This window comes from Anomaloglossus baeobatrachus, chromosome 8 (genome assembly GCF_048569485.1).
Source record: "Anomaloglossus baeobatrachus isolate aAnoBae1 chromosome 8, aAnoBae1.hap1, whole genome shotgun sequence".
In the NCBI taxonomy this organism is placed as follows: Eukaryota; Metazoa; Chordata; class Amphibia; order Anura; family Aromobatidae; genus Anomaloglossus; species Anomaloglossus baeobatrachus.
This window is the reverse complement of record NC_134360.1, coordinates 174272502-174291298: the sequence shown is the minus strand read 5'-3', so window position 1 is coordinate 174291298 and position 18797 is coordinate 174272502. Positions and strand designations below refer to the sequence as shown.

At 43.7% G+C, this 18797-nt stretch overlaps 1 protein-coding gene across 1 annotated transcript in view; it reads right to left on the bottom strand.

Moving 5' to 3' along the window:
• Window positions 1–11800: 11800 nt before the first annotated feature.
• Window positions 11801–18797, bottom strand: part of DBT (dihydrolipoamide branched chain transacylase E2) — a 34925-nt gene continuing 27928 nt past the window's right edge. The window contains 4 exon segments of the mRNA XM_075320988.1: window positions 11801–12660; window positions 13603–13674; window positions 13804–13995; window positions 14076–14153. Coding sequence (XP_075177103.1) covers window positions 12493–12660; window positions 13603–13674; window positions 13804–13995; window positions 14076–14153 — 510 coding nt within the window. The 3' untranslated portion in view covers window positions 11801–12492.

Sequence of the window (18797 nt, the reverse complement as noted above, 5' to 3'; positions counted from 1 at the left end):
ATTGCAGCTATATATCTGTATAGACCAGTCGTTATGATTCCAGTATTCACACCGGGGTACAAATGTACAGAACTGCAGCACAGAAGGGAGTCTACCTTTGATGTATGTAGAAAAAAAACAAAAATAAACAAAAAAAGCACATTAATATGAGATATGCCTTGACATGGCTACTGGGCAGATATAGAAATGGCCATTTTTGTATGCTAAATATCTCAAGTTTTCCTACATATCCTTAGCAGTAATGCATATTTATATTCTTACATTCATGGTTTGCATGTTTTAGCATTTCAGAGTGTAGCTGTTTTTTTTTGTCATTTGATGTATGTTAGTTCTGTGATACAAAAGACTACAGAACAGCTGGTAAACCATGGAGGGGTAACGAATAATTCTGCATTAGAATATCTTGGCTTTCAGTAAATAATTGGTTAACAGAAAAATTACTAAAACGTACAAAGTTTTTAAATATGCTTTAAAAACACAATAAGTGAAGATATCAATTAAAAACTACATTAAAAAAAAGTAACAGACAGAACACTAGTCGATATAAGGGAGTGACAGTAAGCGTATACAATGCAATGTACCAATTCTACAGGACCATATGAATGTCCCTCAGGGATGGTCCTACCTTGCTGCGGAGGTGGGCATCCTAAAAAATGCAATTGGCGCCCCCCGCTCACCGATGACTTTCCTTGGGAATCCCTAAGGAGTCCCTAAACTAGAACAATATGGATTCTTCCCATAATGTTAATTGTTAACTTTTTTTATAATATCAGTGACCTCTATAATTTTTTAGGTGCATCTGTAATTTTTCACAGTCAGAATACATTTCTAGCAGTCGGAGATGATCACTTTCTATCACAGCTGAATAAGTCGTGGCCCTAAATAATTCGGATCACTCAGTGTATTGGGATGATCTGCATGCATTTATTGCCTTATCCAATTCCTAAACCTTTAGTCTTCATCAATGTTTACTCAATACAGATATTACTGGTGATACATAAAATACTAACTGTACAGGTGTGCATACGTTTTCCGATTTCACATACCAATCTTGTGACCTAATTGCCTTCCAAAAACTTAATGTGTCCTCTTCAGTTGTCTTGATGTTACCTTCTGGTCCTCAGCTCCTTAATTTGTAGTAAAGTCTCAACACCTCTCTGTCATTACAGTGGATCTTTCTTCTTCTGCTGTGCGTGGATTAATCTGGTGTTTATCCACTGTCCTGCTTTGTTGTCCTCACCCTGTCCTCCTCAGTCCTTGAGGTTCTGCGGTCCTTTGACTCCAGGCTAGAAATAAATAAAGCTGCCCACTCCCACAACTGGATGCTATTCCAGCATTATGATGTTGCCATGAGACCCGGTGCCCTTCCTCCAATCCTCTCATGGCCTGGACATATATTCTAGTCCTGTTATTCTACGAGGTCATGAGGACCCTTAAGATGAAGCTCCAGGTCATACACAAATCTCTTTCTACCCCCATCCTATGCATTCAGTAAACACAGTAACCATTTATTCTCACCGCACAAAACCACACTGCTTTATTTACAAGCCGCTTTACAAGATCATTTATTGTGCCAAGTCACATTGGCAGAGGCTGCATGCTGTCAGCCTAGGCAGACATTGTAATTAAATGGAGAAAAACACTGTAACTAATGCCGTAGATTTGTACGCTTATTTACATACGCATGGACATCTCTACATGTAGGGGGACATTCCTGCACAAATTACATGTGAATTTACCAGTGGATTCAAACATAATACCTTTTTTTCTTGAACGATACAACTTCTTCCTGTACCACTGCTTGAAGAAGTTGTCTTCTAGAAACTGGCAGTAGGTCTGGGAGTTGAGCTTCACTCCATTCTCAACCCAAAAAGGTCCCACAAGTTCATCTTTGATGATACCAGCCCATACCAGTACCCCACCTCCACCTTGCTGGCGTCTGAGTCTGAGTGGAGCTCTCTGCCCTTTACTGATCCAGCCTCTGGCCCATCCATCTGGCCCATCAAGAGTCAATCTCATTTAATCAATCCATAAAACCTTTGAAAAATCAGTCTTAAGATATTTCTTGGCCCAGTCTTGACGTTTTATCTTATGTTTCTTGTTCAAAGTTGGTCATTTTTCAGCCTTCCTTACCTTGGCCATGTCCCTGAGTATGGCACACCTTGTGCTTTTTGATACTCCAGTAACGTTGCAGGTCTCAAATATGGCCAAACTGGTGGCAAATGGCATCTTGGCAGCTTCACGCTTGATTTTCCTCAATTCATGAGCAGTCGTTTTGCGTCTTTTTTTCCCAACACACTTCTTGCGACCCTGTTGGCTATTTTCCATGAAACGCTTGATTGTTCAGTGATCACGCTTCAAAAGTTTGGCAATTTCAAGACTGCTGCATCCCTCTGCAAGACATCTCACAATTTTGGACTTTTCAGAGCCCGTCAAATCTCTCTTCTGACCCATTTTCCCAAAGGAAAGAAAGTTGCCTAATAATTAAGCACACCTTATATAGGGTGTTGATGTCATTACACCACACCCCTCCTCATTACAGAGATGCACATCACCTCATTTACTTAATTGGTAGTTGGCTCTCAAGCCTATACAGCTTGGAGTAGGACAACATGTAGAAAAAGTATCATGTGATCAAAATACTCATTTGCCTAATAATTCTGCACACGGTGTACACACACATATACATATATATATATACATACATGCATACATATCAGTATATATACTTATGCATAATGCGTTTATTAATAGTTGCACACATCTTGGTAATTTAGGTGCCCTGCATGTTAATGCGCCAGAAAATCAAATCAACATAATTCATGAGATGTAAATTTGCACTAATAATTTTTTATTTTCTGGAGTAAATTATAGTAAATTGGTCATGCCACGTCTGTACTCGCCCCCCTTCTAGGGTCCACCAACATTTTAGAATATCGTCATGAGCAGCAGAGAAACCTCCAATAAGGCGCAAATAATGGCATGAATACAAACTTTGCCATAATTTGTAACTTTTTTTTTTTTACCCCAGAAAACCAGCAAAGCCGCAATAATAAGTCTCCCTCGGTGTGTGAACTACGTTTCATAATGTTTTTGCTAGCTGCAGCCTGTATTGACCAAATAAATACAGCAAAAAACATGTGATAATGCTTGTTGTTATTTTAAAGTATTAAGGCACACATGGATGAAAATGTTCTGCGTTTGCTGTATGTAAAACGGACGATCCTTCACACGCTCATCTGACCCCGACCCTACTCTCATTGCAGCCAGTGTAATTTCATGTTTTTCCTTATGGTCAGTGCCACATTTCTTTAAACATGAACTGAAAGACAATTTGGAATTATATTTTTCTGTTCACACTTTTTATGGTGCATTTCAGTGCTTTTATATATTTTAGTGCATTTTATGTTTTTTTTAATTGCATACAAAATGTGTAATTTTTTCTAAAAGTGTTCAACGTTCCTCGAAGGGCAGATTATAGCTTTGCGTCAGATGTACGGCACCAAAAGTATTTTCCTTATATTTTTATTGAATTAAAATACTACACAAGAGGCTCGCAGAACATGCTAGTTATGAAGTGTTTCCATGGCGTGCTCGGATTACTGGGAGCTTTACATTTTCCTACAGCTTACACAGACTAATTACCTTATAGAGGAACACACAGCGATGTGTACATTCCATACACACTCGTACAAGGAGCAATATACACAACAATGTACGTACACAGAAGTCAAAGCAAGGATCCTCCGACATCACCCAGGAAACCTGTCTCTGCGGATCGGGGGTTTTCTCTTCAGTGTCTGAGTTCTCTGGTTGCTGCTTAGTCACCATCTGTATTTGCAAAGATAGGAAATACTGTATATCTGACCAGACACAATAATATTCATTGTGTATCTAACTAGGTACAGTCAGTGGAAGGGCTTGTCTTAGGACTGCTACTTGCTTTCTTCACGATGACTAGCTGCACGCAAATGTTTCACCTTCTAAATGTCAAAAGACAATAGGCTCCAATTCATGAAGACTGAGATTTTTGTTGGCGTAAGATGTGCATGAGAGGCGTGTGCCTCTAAGGGTACGTGCCCACAATCAGTGTTTCAGCGTTTTGGATGCAGCATGCTTTCGCTGCATCCAAAACACTGCGATGTACAATACAAGCACAGTGGATGGGATTTCTAGAAATCCCATGCCCACTGTGCATGTGCGTCCCGCAGCAAAAAAACTGACCTGCAGTGCGACTTTCCGAGTCGCAAGAATGTAATTTATTTGCTGTGGAGTTGCAAGAGTCCTCTGTAGGGAGAACACAAGCGAGAGACTGCAAATGCCCAAGCCCTGATCGAGGGTAGCTGCGGTCTCCTGCGGAGGAGACTCACAGCCCTGCAGGTCAGGACCTGCCGTGTCCAGTGGGTCCGCAGTGGGTCCTGAACGTGGGCCCATACCCTTAATGAATTTGGTGCATCTTTTACCTGCCATGAGCCACTGTGAGAAATGTACACTAGTGATTAGCATAACTTTGTCAGGTATACTCAGCCACCCCCCAATCACATGCGAGCTCTGCCCACTTTTCAAAAATTTGGCGTAAAGACATCAAGTGTTGCAATCAAAAAGATAAACTGTTACGGTAGCAGAAGAAGAAGGTATAGAACTCTGCCAGTGTCACTGTCAGAGGTAACATCATCCTGCTGTGACTGAGATGATTGATGTGACATTTTATAACAGCCTCTGCATCCTCCCCACTAACATACTTACTGGAGACAAAAGATGCTAATCATGGCCTGTGTAGTACTACTTCCTAGATGGCTGGTGCCTGTGGATGTATTCTTGCGGATACTTGTGGATCCCATATGCTTATTGTTTGATGCCATGGTATGGGTTCATTTTTACCCAGTCCATGTTGTTTTTTTTTTTGCATGTGCAACTGTATTACACTTTCATTGACTCAAACATAAAAATTACCAACGACAAACAATTTAAACTGTAAGACTCCTAGTAATGAGGGCAGGCAACACTTATTGTATGACTAAAGTTCACTATGTATTGCTGCTAAATCACGGTGCAATACAAGTGAATGGCGTTGCATTGTGACCCAAATGATACTGCAACAAAAAGTAGATTTTTTTTTTTTATGATTTGCTCATTACAGTACACAGAGTCGCAGTGCAACCTCATCAACTTGTATTAGGCCAAGAATTAGCAACAACCAGGCACGGAATTAAGGGGGGCCCAAGGGGCCCGGGGCCACCCACCAATATAGGGATAAATATCTTAAAACATGTAAAATACACGTCTCTTTGGTGTGAACCGTTTTTAATGATCAGGAACATTTAACAAAAGAGAAACTATTGAAAGTGTAGGGACCTGGCTACGGTCCTACATCTCAGTGGCTGGTGCAGAGTCATGGCACTTGCGTCAGAATCCACTGACCTGGCAAGCCAGACTTCCTTAGTACCGGTACCTAATGCTTTGCTTATGGTATGCGGCAGCCTTCTCCAATCCCAACAGAAGCATCTAGGCCAGTGATGGCAAACCTATGGCACGCGTGCCAGACAGGACACGCAGAGCCCTTTTTGCAAGCGCGCGCGCTGTCGCCTCATTCAGCCACTTTGAACTGCCGATGTGATTGCGCCGGCAGTTCAAAGTTGTGTTGGAGCAGAATCAGAGGAGACATTTCTCCTCGCTCTGATACTCCTCCTCTCCTAGGCTGCAGGCCTGTTGCCTAGGAGATGGCGGGAGCGTCAGTAAGCGGCGCTAGCATAATGACGACTGGTGGCAGCGCAGAACCTAAGGACCCGACCCAGCAGCGCACAGTGGTGGAACGAGTGCTGGAAGGTGAGTTTTTTTGTTTTTTTTGTGTTAAACTGTGTGCGTCATAGGCTGTGTCAAGGTGGGGGGGAACCATAGCAGGATGGGGGTACATTTTCCAAGATGGGGGTACATTTACCAGGATAGGGTAAAATGCTAGGATGGAGTACATTTACCAGGATGGGGGAACATGCCAGGATGGGGTACATTTGGCCATCATGAGCATCGAGTCAGATATACTGCGTGAATTGGACTTTAGTGACATCATTAGTGATTTCGCAGCACAAAAATCAAGGAAACTGCCTGGATTGTAAAAAACGAATGATTTTACCTGAATTACTCTGCGTAAATGATTTTTGTAAATAAACTTGCCTTCGTTTAATTTTGTGTTACATATTGCAACAACTTGAAAAATGGGCCTCCCTCCAAAATGGGCCCCGGGCCACCCACCTCTTAAATAAGGACCTTGCAACAATATGTAACATACTGTGCCTGCGGCCATAGTCAAGGGCAACCACAGCCTAATTGGACTTCACAAGTAGCGCTCAAACAATCCTTCACTTGGAAAATAGTTTTTAAGTGTTGGCATCCCCATTTTTGTTGATCAGGCGCGCACACACAAGCCATGGGAATATAGGGGAAAAGATGCTGAAGTGATGCATATTATTGGGGAGAAAACAATAGGAACAGATTACCAAGTTCAACTAATTGGATTTTTTTTTATTTAAGAGGGTGTCAGGGACAAAGCAATTGATGACTTAAAGGAGGTTGTCCGACATCGAAGTTGCAATTTTTTTTAAGCATTTCTGTGCTTTATTGGAGGGTAAAACATTAAACAAGAGAGAACAATTAACACCTTTGAAATGTGGAGCTGTAGAAGGATGTTATCAATATCATGAATGGCAAGAAGAACTAACAAATCCCACCAGACATCTTACTGGAAGCAAAGATACCAAGCTATGACTTGCCTACTTTGGACATCATACGAAGATGAAGAGAGCACTCACTGGAGAAGGACATCATGGTCGGAAGAATAGAAGGAACAAGACGAAGAGAAAGACTAGGAACCTGATGGCTTGATACTATGAGGTTCATGGTGGAGAAGACCCTGTTAGACCAATCTAGGCTGCACAAGATCGATCTTCCTACGAGCGTTCATCCATCAAGTCACGGTTACATGTGATCAAACTGAAGGTTATTAAATTAAAAAAAAAAAACAAAAAAACCCAATGTATTCTGTTTCCACCATTTGCTCCTCCGGAATTTCCCATTTTGGTCTGCAGTCCATGCTCTGTTCTTGGCGGGGCAGCAATTTTTTTTAGCTTGATTGATAACTCACCGTCAATTTCCTTGCCTGGTGCCGGTTCTCACACACACAGAGATCCATTAATCATGCTAAAAAGATTGGTGACTCATGCCCAGAAAACTTGAAAAGCAGTAGTATGGCACTTTTACATTGATGGCCTCTTTTTAGCATAGGACATCAATTTCTGATCGGTGGGGATGCGACAACAGATACCCCTGCTGATAAGCTGCTCCTGATGCTAGCCGGCACTGTCAATTGTATAGTGGATGTGTATTGCATTTCCGCTCCTTTGCTAAATCAATAGGGGGCAGATATGCAGTCCGCTATGCAGCTCCGTAACTGAGGACATCTGAACGCTGCCGGAACCAACTGATCGGCGGGCGTATATTGATTAGATATTGGTGACATATGCCAGGGGTAGGTTCAAACGACCATATTAAAGCGTCCTGCGCTCAGCTATAGCTGGTCTCCACTTCTGTTGTGACTGCGCACGCTCCAGCGGTCACAACAAGAGCAAAAGATGCGAGGGCACATGCACCACCCTCGCAGCGGTGGCAAGGAAAGAATACATGAGATCACACTATCTTCACAAAGATGGCGCCGGAGATAAGTGCTATGTGCAGGCGCCAACTCCGATACCATCTTACTGAAGACATTAGAAAAACTCTTCTACAATAGAATTAGCATAAATAAAATATAGAAGGAGGGACAGGCAGGGGGGCAGGAATCAAAACCCACCCCAGCTATTAGCTATTCGGCAACTGCTGCCAATCAAAAAGCTGTCAATTTCACAAATTTACTTGCCTATACTTCAGACAGTATACATCTAATCTCACAACTAAAAGGTATGTATAGAATCAGCAGGATAGCGCCAGTATAGCACTGGCTTTAGTTTATATAGGAAAATCCTGGTGATTGGTGCACTTTGAATACATTTATCAGTGGTTTGAATTTCATTCAGAGAAGTGAAATGATTTTTTTTTTTCACTTGTCATCCATGTACAATCCATTTATTTTTTTGTTACAGTAGTAGCTATTAAACATTTACAGAATCAGTTTCTTATGCTACAGAATTGTAATGCATCTGTAAAAATCAGATGCTATACTGTGGTACTTTTTTTTTTATTGTCCCCCTTTACCCATAGACTTGAAGTGTGCATACTGCAATTTATTTCTTGTTTTTCACACACAGATTCAGTCAGTGAAAAAAAATCTAATATATGTAGGTGTGTGTGTGTGTCTCCGCTAAAGGAATCCGCACCATCGCATTTACAATCACGAAATTTAACCCCGCGATTTAGTTACTCTCCAAAAAACATGCCTCCATTAAAGTAAATGGAGCCTGGAACTACTGGTTTTAATAGCAGCTGTGATTGCTTGCTATAGGAACAAAAGACAGTCACAGTATAAGACGCTTATGTGTGAGGAAATATGAGGTCCGTGGAGAGAGACACAGACGGGGAAAGAGAGAGAAAGAGAGAGAGAGAGAGAGAGAGAGAGAGAGAGAGAGAGAGACACACAGACGGGGAAAGAGAGAGAGAGAGAGAGAGAGAGAGACACAGACGGGGAAAGAGAGAGAGAGAGAGAGAGAGACACAGACGGGGAAAGAGAGAGAGAGAGAGAGAGACACAGACGGGGAAAGAGAGAGAGAGAGAGAGAGAGACACAGACGGGGAAAGAGAGAGAGAGAGAGAGACACACAGACGGGGAAAGAGAGAGAGAGAGAGAGAGACACAGACGGGGAAAGAGAGAGAGAGAGACACACACAGACGGGGAAAGAGAGAGAGAGAGACACACACAGACGGGGAAAGAGAGAGAGAGACACACACAGACGGGGAAAGAGAGAGAGAGAGACACACAGACGGGGAAAGAGAGAGAGAGAGACACACAGACGGGGAAAGAGAGAGAGAGAGACACACAGACGGGGAAAGAGAGAGAGAGAGACACACAGACGGGGAAAGAGAGAGAGAGACACACACAGACGGGGAAAGAGAGAGAGAGACACACACAGACGGGGAAAGAGAGAGAGAGAGAGACACACAGACGGGGAAAGAGAGAGAGAGAGAGACACACAGACGGGGAAAGAGAGAGAGAGAGAGACACACAGACGGGGAAAGAGAGAGAGAGAGACACACAGACGGGGAAAGAGAGAGAGAGAGACACAGACGGGGAAAGAGAGAGAGAGAGACACAGACGGGGAAAGAGAGAGAGAGAGACACACAGACGGGGAAAGAGAGAGAGAGAGACACACAGACGGGGAAAGAGAGAGAGAGAGACACAGACGGGGAAAGAGAGAGAGAGAGACACAGACGGGGAAAGAGAGAGAGAGAGACACAGACGGGGAAAGAGAGAGAGAGAGACACAGACGGGGAAAGAGAGAGAGAGAGACACAGACGGGGAAAGAGAGAGAGAGAGACACAGACGGGGAAAGAGAGAGAGAGAGACACAGACGGGGAAAGAGAGAGAGAGAGAGACAGACGGGGAAAGAGAGAGAGAGAGAGACACAGACGGGGAAAGAGAGAGAGAGAGAGACACAGACGGGGAAAGAGAGAGAGAGAGACACAGACGGGGAAAGAGAGAGAGAGACACAGACGGGGAAAGAGAGAGAGAGACACAGACGGGGAAAGAGAGAGAGAGACACAGACTGGGAAAGAGAGAGAGAGACACAGACTGGGAAAGAGAGAGAGACACAGACGGGGAAAGAGAGAGAGACACAGACTGGGAAAGAGAGAGAGACACAGACGGGGAAAGAGAGAGAGACACAGACGGGGAAAGAGAGAGAGAGACACAGACTGGGAAAGAGAGAGAGAGACACAGACGGGGAAAGAGAGAGAGAGACACAGACGGGGAAAGAGAGAGAGAGACACAGACGGGGAAAGAGAGAGAGAGACACAGACGGGGAAAGAGAGAGAGAGAGACACAGACGGGGAAAGAGAGAGAGAGAGACACAGACGGGGAAAGAGAGAGAGAGAGACACAGACGGGGAAAGAGAGAGAGAGAGACACAGACGGGGAAAGAGAGAGAGAGACACAGACGGGGAAAGAGAGAGAGAGAGACACAGACGGGGAAAGAGAGAGAGAGAGACACAGACGGGGAAAGAGAGAGAGAGAGACACAGACGGGGAAAGAGAGAGAGAGAGACACAGACGGGGAAAGAGAGAGAGAGAGACACAGACGGGGAAAGAGAGAGAGAGAGACACAGACGGGGAAAGAGAGAGAGAGACACAGACGGGGAAAGAGAGAGAGAGACACAGACGGGGAAAGAGAGAGAGAGACACAGACGGGGAAAGAGAGAGAGAGACACAGACGGGGAAAGAGAGAGAGAGACACAGACGGGGAAAGAGAGAGAGAGACACAGACGGGGAAAGAGAGAGAGAGACACAGACGGGGAAAGAGAGAGAGAGACACAGACGGGGAAAGAGAGAGAGAGAGACACAGACGGGGAAAGAGAGAGAGAGACACAGACGGGGAAAGAGAGAGAGAGACACAGACGGGGAAAGAGAGAGAGAGACACAGACGGGGAAAGAGAGAGAGAGACACAGACGGGGAAAGAGAGAGAGAGACACAGACGGGGAAAGAGAGAGAGAGACACAGACGGGGAAAGAGAGAGAGAGACACAGACGGGGAAAGAGAGAGAGAGACACAGACGGGGAAAGAGAGAGAGACACAGACGGGGAAAGAGAGAGAGACACAGACGGGGAAAGAGAGAGAGACACAGACGGGGAAAGAGAGAGAGACACAGACGGGGAAAGAGAGAGAGACACAGACGGGGAAAGAGAGAGAGACACAGACGGGGAAAGAGAGAGAGACACAGACGGGGAAAGAGAGAGAGACACAGACGGGGAAAGAGAGAGAGACACAGACGGGGAAAGAGAGAGAGACACAGACGGGGAAAGAGAGAGAGACACAGACGGGGAAAGAGAGAGAGACACAGACGGGGAAAGAGAGAGAGACACAGAGATACAGACAGACAGACAGACAGAAACTGGGAGAAAGACAGCTACTATCCCGGGCAACGCCCGGGTACTATAGCTAGTAAGTAAATAAAAATTGGGTCATCTGCAGTGCCTCATTGAATAACATTGGTTCGAGTTCAATTTTTTTTTTTTTTTTTTAACAGATGCACTGGGAGCATAAATTCATTTGTGTGCACGGACCCTAAAAATAGGCCATCAGTGCAAAAGTGCCAGACAACCTTCTTTGCATATGAATGAAAATGCTCTCAGAAATGTAGCAACAGATAAAAGATGTAAATGGTGTTGGTAGATTTATTATTCGAAGACCGGTGTGCCAATACCTGCAATTTGAGGGTTAGGGGCGTTTCACACTTTAGTTTTTTTTCTACCAGTCATAATTCGTTTTGTGACGGATCTGACAGCTCTGTCACCTGATTCCGTCATTTGACGGATGATAACGGATCCTGTGCCCATAGGCTTCCATTCTAAAAAAAAAAAAAAATAAAAAAAACCAAAAACGTGACGGATCCGTCCTTTTCGATGTACCCGTCGCACGACGGATCAACTGTGTGGCCATCCGTCGCAATCCGTCACTAATACAAGTCAATGTTAAAAAAACGGATCCAGCACTGGATGGTTTTTTTTTTCCACATTTTGATGGATTGTGACTGACAGTCCAACAACTGAAGTGTGAAACGGCCCTTTAGTGTACGAGATGCAGGGACCAAAGAAAAAAAAAAAAAAGTAAAAACCACTTTCTACAGTCCCATTTTATTCATTTGCACCAGCAGCATTAAACAGTACGGGGACATGGAGTGCAAGTCTCCTTTTAGTATCATTTCGCACAGTTGTACACACTTCCCACGGTATAACAGACACAGGAACAATCAGCACAATCATGGTAGGTTTAGATTGATCTGTATGTAGTGTAACAGTCTGGGATGCAGTCCTCCCTCTGATCTAGAGCCTTCATGCCTGATGAGGCAGTGCTGTGTTTGTCCAGTCTTAGGAATGGGCTCCAATGCATTTCAGGTCAGATTTCTTCAAGGGCTTGTTTATATCACTAACACTTAGAACCCGTATGTCCATTTTGGGAGAACACAGAGCGACTTAAACACCGAGTTCTGCATTGAAAAAAGGGGAAGCGTTTCTAGCATGTTCTAGTGGATGGGCATTGCATGATGTCCATGTAGCAGATGTTCTTTAAACACCTTTTTGGTGCAAGAACACACACTAAAGAGTTATAGGAGCTAACCTCTGAATGCTGACCTGTAGTTGTGCTTACAAAATACCTGCCCGTAAGGCAAATAGAAGAGGTGGCTCCCACTGGGTGGGAAAATGAGTTGAGTTTTGTTTTTTGTAGATTTGGAAGAGACCCTTGTCCCTGCTGATGGAGGGGGAGGAATCCATCTCCTCCCTTCACTTAACACATCTCATTTTAAATCCAGGAGCATGGCGGAGGGATTCTCCAAGTACGATTTCCATAGGTTAGAAAATCGGGACATTGTTGCCCCGTCGATAATCCGGTGGTCAGCGGACCAGCTGATGTTGATGATTTGGGCTTTCACAACCTGCTCCTTAGAGTTAAATCGTGGTACAACCTGTAAAATAGAAAAGCGAGAATTCTAGATTTTCATTTTAAATATATGGAAAATAATGTTCTAGAACTATAATAAATAAAAGACAAGATTGCTTGCTTATTTTGCAGGAGGAGATGGATTTTTAAAGGGAACCTGGCAGATGCAATATACACCCAGAACCACGAGCAGTTGTAGGTGAATATTTCTAATCCCTGCCTAACCATCCCTGTATACACTAGCATAGATAGAGAGATCTTTAGAAAAGTATTTCTAAAGATCCTTCATGATATGCTAATGAGGCCAGGGACTAGTCGCAAGGGCGTTACTTCCCCCGACTAGTCCCCTCTTAGCATGTTAGTACGCCCACAGGGACATGCTATTCAATGCAGTGTCACCAGCGGTGATGTGCTTACCTGTGTCCGCGATAAACGCTGAGCTGAATGCCCCGCACTTCCGGTCATGTGAAGCATGAAGTCGGGTGTATGTGTCCCTGCTTCAGACAGGTCTAGTGCGCATGACCAGTAGTGCGGGGCATTAAGCTCAGCGTTCACTGTGGATACAGGTACACGCATCACCTCTGGTGATGTTGCATTGAATAGCATGTTAGCACGTCCCTGTGGGTGTACTAACATGCTAGAAGGGCGGACTAGCCAGGGGAACTCACGCCCTTGGAACTAGTCCCTGTGCTCATTAGTATATTATAAAGAATCTTTAGAAACACTTTTTCTAAAGATTTTTGTCTATGCTACTGTATACAGGGACGATTAGGCAGGGATTAGCAATATACACCCAGTACTGCTCATGGTTCTGGGTGTATATTGCACATGACAGGTTCCCTTTAATTTAGGGGTATAAATATTCAATTATTTTATCTACTTTTTAATAGCCCAAGAGGACATGAGCTTTTATGAGACAGACTACATAAAAACAATATATGCATTGAAAGAATAAAAAATTACCAACCTGCATCTTTCCAATGGCTCCAATCGCCACCTCTGGGGGCATGATAACAGGCTTTGCATACGTACCGCCAATCTACAAAAAGGCGCCATAAAAAAACAAAACAAAAAAATAAAAAAAAAAAACAAAAACAGAAAAAGTCATTACACCGGGCTAAGGTTTTGCATGCTTTTTTTGATATGAGGATTGGAGCAGCAATCATACCGAACCAATGTTGGAAAGAGTAAAGGTGCCTCCTGTCAGGTCCGCAGCCCCCAGCTGTCCTAAAGACCCCAGTTTCTGCAAGCGGTTCAACTCCGCAGCAATCTCGAAAATACTCCGGACTTGTATGTTCTTCACATTCGGGACAATGAGACCTTGTTGGGTATCCATAGCGACCCCGATATTATGAGCAGCCTAGGAGACAATGTCTTCATTAATGACCTCTCAATTTAGACGGATGTAACATATGTTGGGTTTCAGACTTAAAAACCAACCTTATAGGTGATATTCTGACAGGCTTCATCCAGTGAGGCATTGAGTATTGGGTATTGCAAAAGACCAAGGCTGGCTGCCTGTGGAAACAGTGACCAGTAAGACAATGTCAAGTACAAGATCTGTCAATGGGAGTCATGTACTAAGGATTGTCCACTCCGTGCTTGAGATAGAAGAGGGTCCCATGGATGAAACCCACATCTATCAAAGTTATAGCCTAGACCGGCAATCATCCAAACCATTACACTTAGTTAATAGGGTCCCCACTTGCGGTTTCTATGGAGGTTCAGTTGTGAGGACCTTATGGCCTGCAACAGACACTCATACACAAAGATCGCTCATCATTACTATATACAGCTTTTTTCAACATTAAAGTCTGTGTGTGATGAATGGCAGACAGATGGCATCCGTCAGATGCAAGGATTTTTATAAATGGTTTTAAAGAGTAACTCTCATTTTAATCATTACTTCCGTAGATAGGAATAGATCTTAGGCCTCCTTCACACATCCGTGTCTCCGATACGGGTGATGTCCATTTTCACACGTACTGGAGACATGGACACACGTAGACCCACTAAAATCAGTGGGTCTTCGCACTGCTTTGACAAAGGCCATGTGTTTGTATGGAGCACACACACATGTACGTGTGCTCCACACGGTGACATGTCAGTTTTCTGCCGGCAGCACGGATGTCACATGGACCACGCACTGATGTGATCCGTGTGACACGTACCGGAGGAAACACGTCACTGAGAAATAAATGCATTTCTATACCTTCCTGTCTCCAGCGCTGCCTTTACACTTGCTTCCGGGCCAGCTCATTATACTCAACTGCACTGCCTGCGATCCTGGAAGCAAGCGTGACACCAGCACCAGAGACAGCGCACTAGCTTGTATAGCTGCCTATCTGGATGTCACACGGATAGCACATGGAACACACACATGGACGGAGATAAGTGCCTACACCATGGACTGTGCAAAATGTTAGTTTTCCGCACGGACATGTGAAGGGGGCCTTAGAGACATCAACTTCTTTCTCCTCCTGGACTGATTATTAATTCTCTACATTTTAAATTTACATGTAAAATCTGTCTTTAGGCAATATAGACTTTCCCCCATTACTAAGACATGAGATTACAGTTAGTACTCATAAAGCTCTATGGATAACTATTGTGGGATTCTGTCTGCCAAAGCTCCTCAATCCTCCTCCTACCCAAACCCTCTCTCCATAGAATTTTACAAGCACCAACTTATCTCTCTCAGCAATGGGCCATGTGTCTCAGGATATGTTGGGTTTTGAGACAAGTTAAGGTAAGACACATCTGTATGTACACTCTGTAAAACAGCCACCTGGCCGAGCTTTGTAACTAGTTACTTTCTGATAAATACTGGCAGAGCCATTAAAATAATTGTATGAATAGAAAATCTGAGTCTATTATTGTGAGTCAATGTCAGGAACAATACCCGTTTTTACAGTTTCAAGCTGGAAGAAAGGACTGTAGTCCAGACATATCTTCAATCTGATACCTCAGCACAGTCAATATAGGGAACGAGTTTTGCTTTATTTGGGGTTTTTGTTTTTTTATTATTGGATATATGGATAATCGCTAAACCTATGAAAAGGTCGTTTTCAAGTACATCATATAAATGATCACAATAAGGCTATGTGCGCACTGGGAAATGAAATTTCCTTGCGTAAATTCCGCAGGCTCTCAAAGAATTTCTCACCTGCGGAAAAAAAACGCATCAAATCCGCACCTAAATCCGCATGCGGATTGTCGCGTTTTGTTGCGGATTTGATGCGGAATTGGTGCGGATTTGGTGCGGTTTTTCCGAAGGCTGTTCCCTGCGGGATTTTAACATTAGAATAGTGAAAACCCGCAGCTACCTGCGGAAAAGAAGTGACATGCAATTGTTTTTGCTGCGCGAATCCCGCAGCAAAACATGCAGCTGTCAAAATCTGCCTAGTGCGCACAGGATTTTTTTTTCCATAGGTTTTACTGGTGATTCACTGCAGAGATGTTATGAACATTTTCTGCAGCGAAACATGCAGCAAATCCGCAGCAAATCCGCAGCAAAATCCGGTAAGTGCGCACATAGGCTAAGGGATGTAACTACACAGGAAGGGAGGGAGAAAGGTGGGTAGGGATCAAATCAGATAAAAATATATACAGTGGGTACGGAAAGTATTCAGACCCCTTTAAATTTTTCACTCTTTCATTGCAGCCATTTGGTAAATTCACAAAAGTTCATTTTTTTCTCATTAATGTACACTCTGCATCCCATCTTGACAGAAAAAGATCTGAAATGTTTAATAAATTTGAAAAAATTTCTACAAGAAAAACTGGAATATCACATGGTCATAAGTATTTAGACCCTTTGCTTAGTATTGAGTAGAAGCACTCTTTTGAGCTAGTACAGCCATGAGTCTTTTTGGGAATGATGCAACAAGCTTTTCACCCCTGGATTTGGGGATCCTCTGCCATTCTTCCTTGCAGATCCTCTCCAGTTCCGTCAGGTTGGATAGGGAACGTTGGTGGTCAGCCATTTTCAGGTCTCTCCAGAGATGATCAATTGGGTTTAGGTCAGGGCTCTGGCTGGATCAGTCAAGAATGGTCACAGAGCTGTTCTGAAGCCACGCCTTTGTTATTTTAGGATTGTGCTTAGGGTCATTGTCTTGTTGGGAGGTGAATCTTCGGCCAAGTCTTAGGTCCAGAGCACTCTGGAAGAGGTCTTCTTCTAGGATATCTCAGTACTTGGCCGCATTGATCTTTCCTTTAATTGCAACCAGATGTTCTGTACCTGCAGCTCAAAAACACCCCCATAGCATGATGCTGCTACCACCATGTTTCACTGTTGGGAATTGTATTGGGCAGGTGATGAGCAGTGCCTGGTTTTCTGCACACATACCGCTTCGAATTATTACCAAAAAGTTCTATTTCTCATAGTCTGGGAGTCCTTCGTGTGTTTTTTGCAAACTCTATGCAGCTTTCATATGTCTTGCACTAAGGAGAGGCTTCCAATAGGCCACTCTGCCATAAAGGCCCGACTGGTGGAGGGCTGCAGTGATCGTTGACTTTGTGGAACTTTCCCCCATCTCCCCATTGCATCTCTGGAGCTCAGCCACAGTCATCTTGGGGTTCTTCTTTACCTTTCTCACCAAGGCTCTTCTCCCACGATTGCTCAGTTTGACTGGATGGCCAGGTCTGGGAAGAGTTCTGGTGGTCCCAATCTTCTTCCATTTAAGGATTATAGAGATCACTGTGCTCTTAGGAACCTTGAGTACTGCAGAAATTCTTTTGTAACCTTGGCCAGATCTGTGCCTTGCCACAATTCTGTCTCTGAGCTCCTTGGGCAGTTCCATTCACCTCATGATTCTCATTTGGTCTGACATGCACTGTGAGCTGTGAGGTCTTATATAGACAGGTGTGTGCCTTTCCACATCAAGTCCTATCAGTTTATTTAAATACAGCTGGACTCCAATGAAGGAGTAATAATAATATCTATTCATTTATATAGCGCTAACATATTCCGAAGCGAATGTATGTAAACATTGGCAACACTGTCCCAATTGGGGCTCACAATCTAAATTCCCTATCAGTATGTTTTACAAATATGGGGAGAACATACAAACTCCTTGGTGGGATTTGAACCCAGGACCCCAGTACTGCAAGACTGCAGTTGTAACCACTGAGCCACCACAAGACTGCCGTGCTAACCACTGAGCCACCGTGCCACCCATGTAGAATCAGCTCAAGGAGGATCATAAGGATTAGGACAGCATGTGACTTAAATATGAGGAGTGTCTGAACAAAGGGTCTGAATATTTATTATCATGTGATATATTTCAGTTTTTCTTGTTTAATAAATTTGCTAAAATTTCTACATTTCTGATTTTTTCTGTTAAGATGGAGTGCAGAGTGTATATACATTAATGAGAAAAAATATGAAATTTTTTGAATTTACGAAATGGCTGCAATGAATGAAACCAAGAGTGAAAAATGTAAAAAGGGTCTGAATACTTTCTGTACCCACTGTAGAAATAAAGACTATAAAGACTATACAAGCTGTCCACCTATATGAGCAATTTTTTTCCCCCATTTATATGGATGTGTTTGGAGTTAAAATCATTATTTGCATTTTGGATTCGTGAGTAATTGTGCAGCTTTCACCATAAATCAGTTAAGAGCTCAGAAAAGACTATCAGAGTGTAAGGCTATATGTCCACCTTGCGTTCTATTACGCAGTGTGTAAGTCACTGCATGTGCGTCTCAGAACGCAGCCGAAAAGCTGCATTCTGAGATGCATTGTCACTGCAGAATTCCTGCTGAATTCATGCGTTCTGGATGCTTCCAGAACGCGCATTTTTGACAGTGCGGTCCCACTCGGCTCTGCTGCATCCCCATAGACTTGCGCACTGTCACAAAGAGCATGTCTGGCTGCGAAACACTGCTGCGCGATCAGAATGAACTCCGATGAACTTCACCTGACTTCATTGTGACCTGAGTGACGTCTCCGCTGACAGTGCGACTCACTTCAGTTGCTGCGTGTAGCTGACAGGAGAGGCGGTGTTCTACTGCCGCTCCTGTCAGCTTCATGTAACAGAGCTGGATGCGTCGCAGGACCTCGTGAGGATTATACCGGACCTGGAGGGGTGTTTGGGGATTTTAATAAAGTGGTGAAAGAGGTAATTTTTTTGTCTTTTATTTCAAATAAAGGATTTT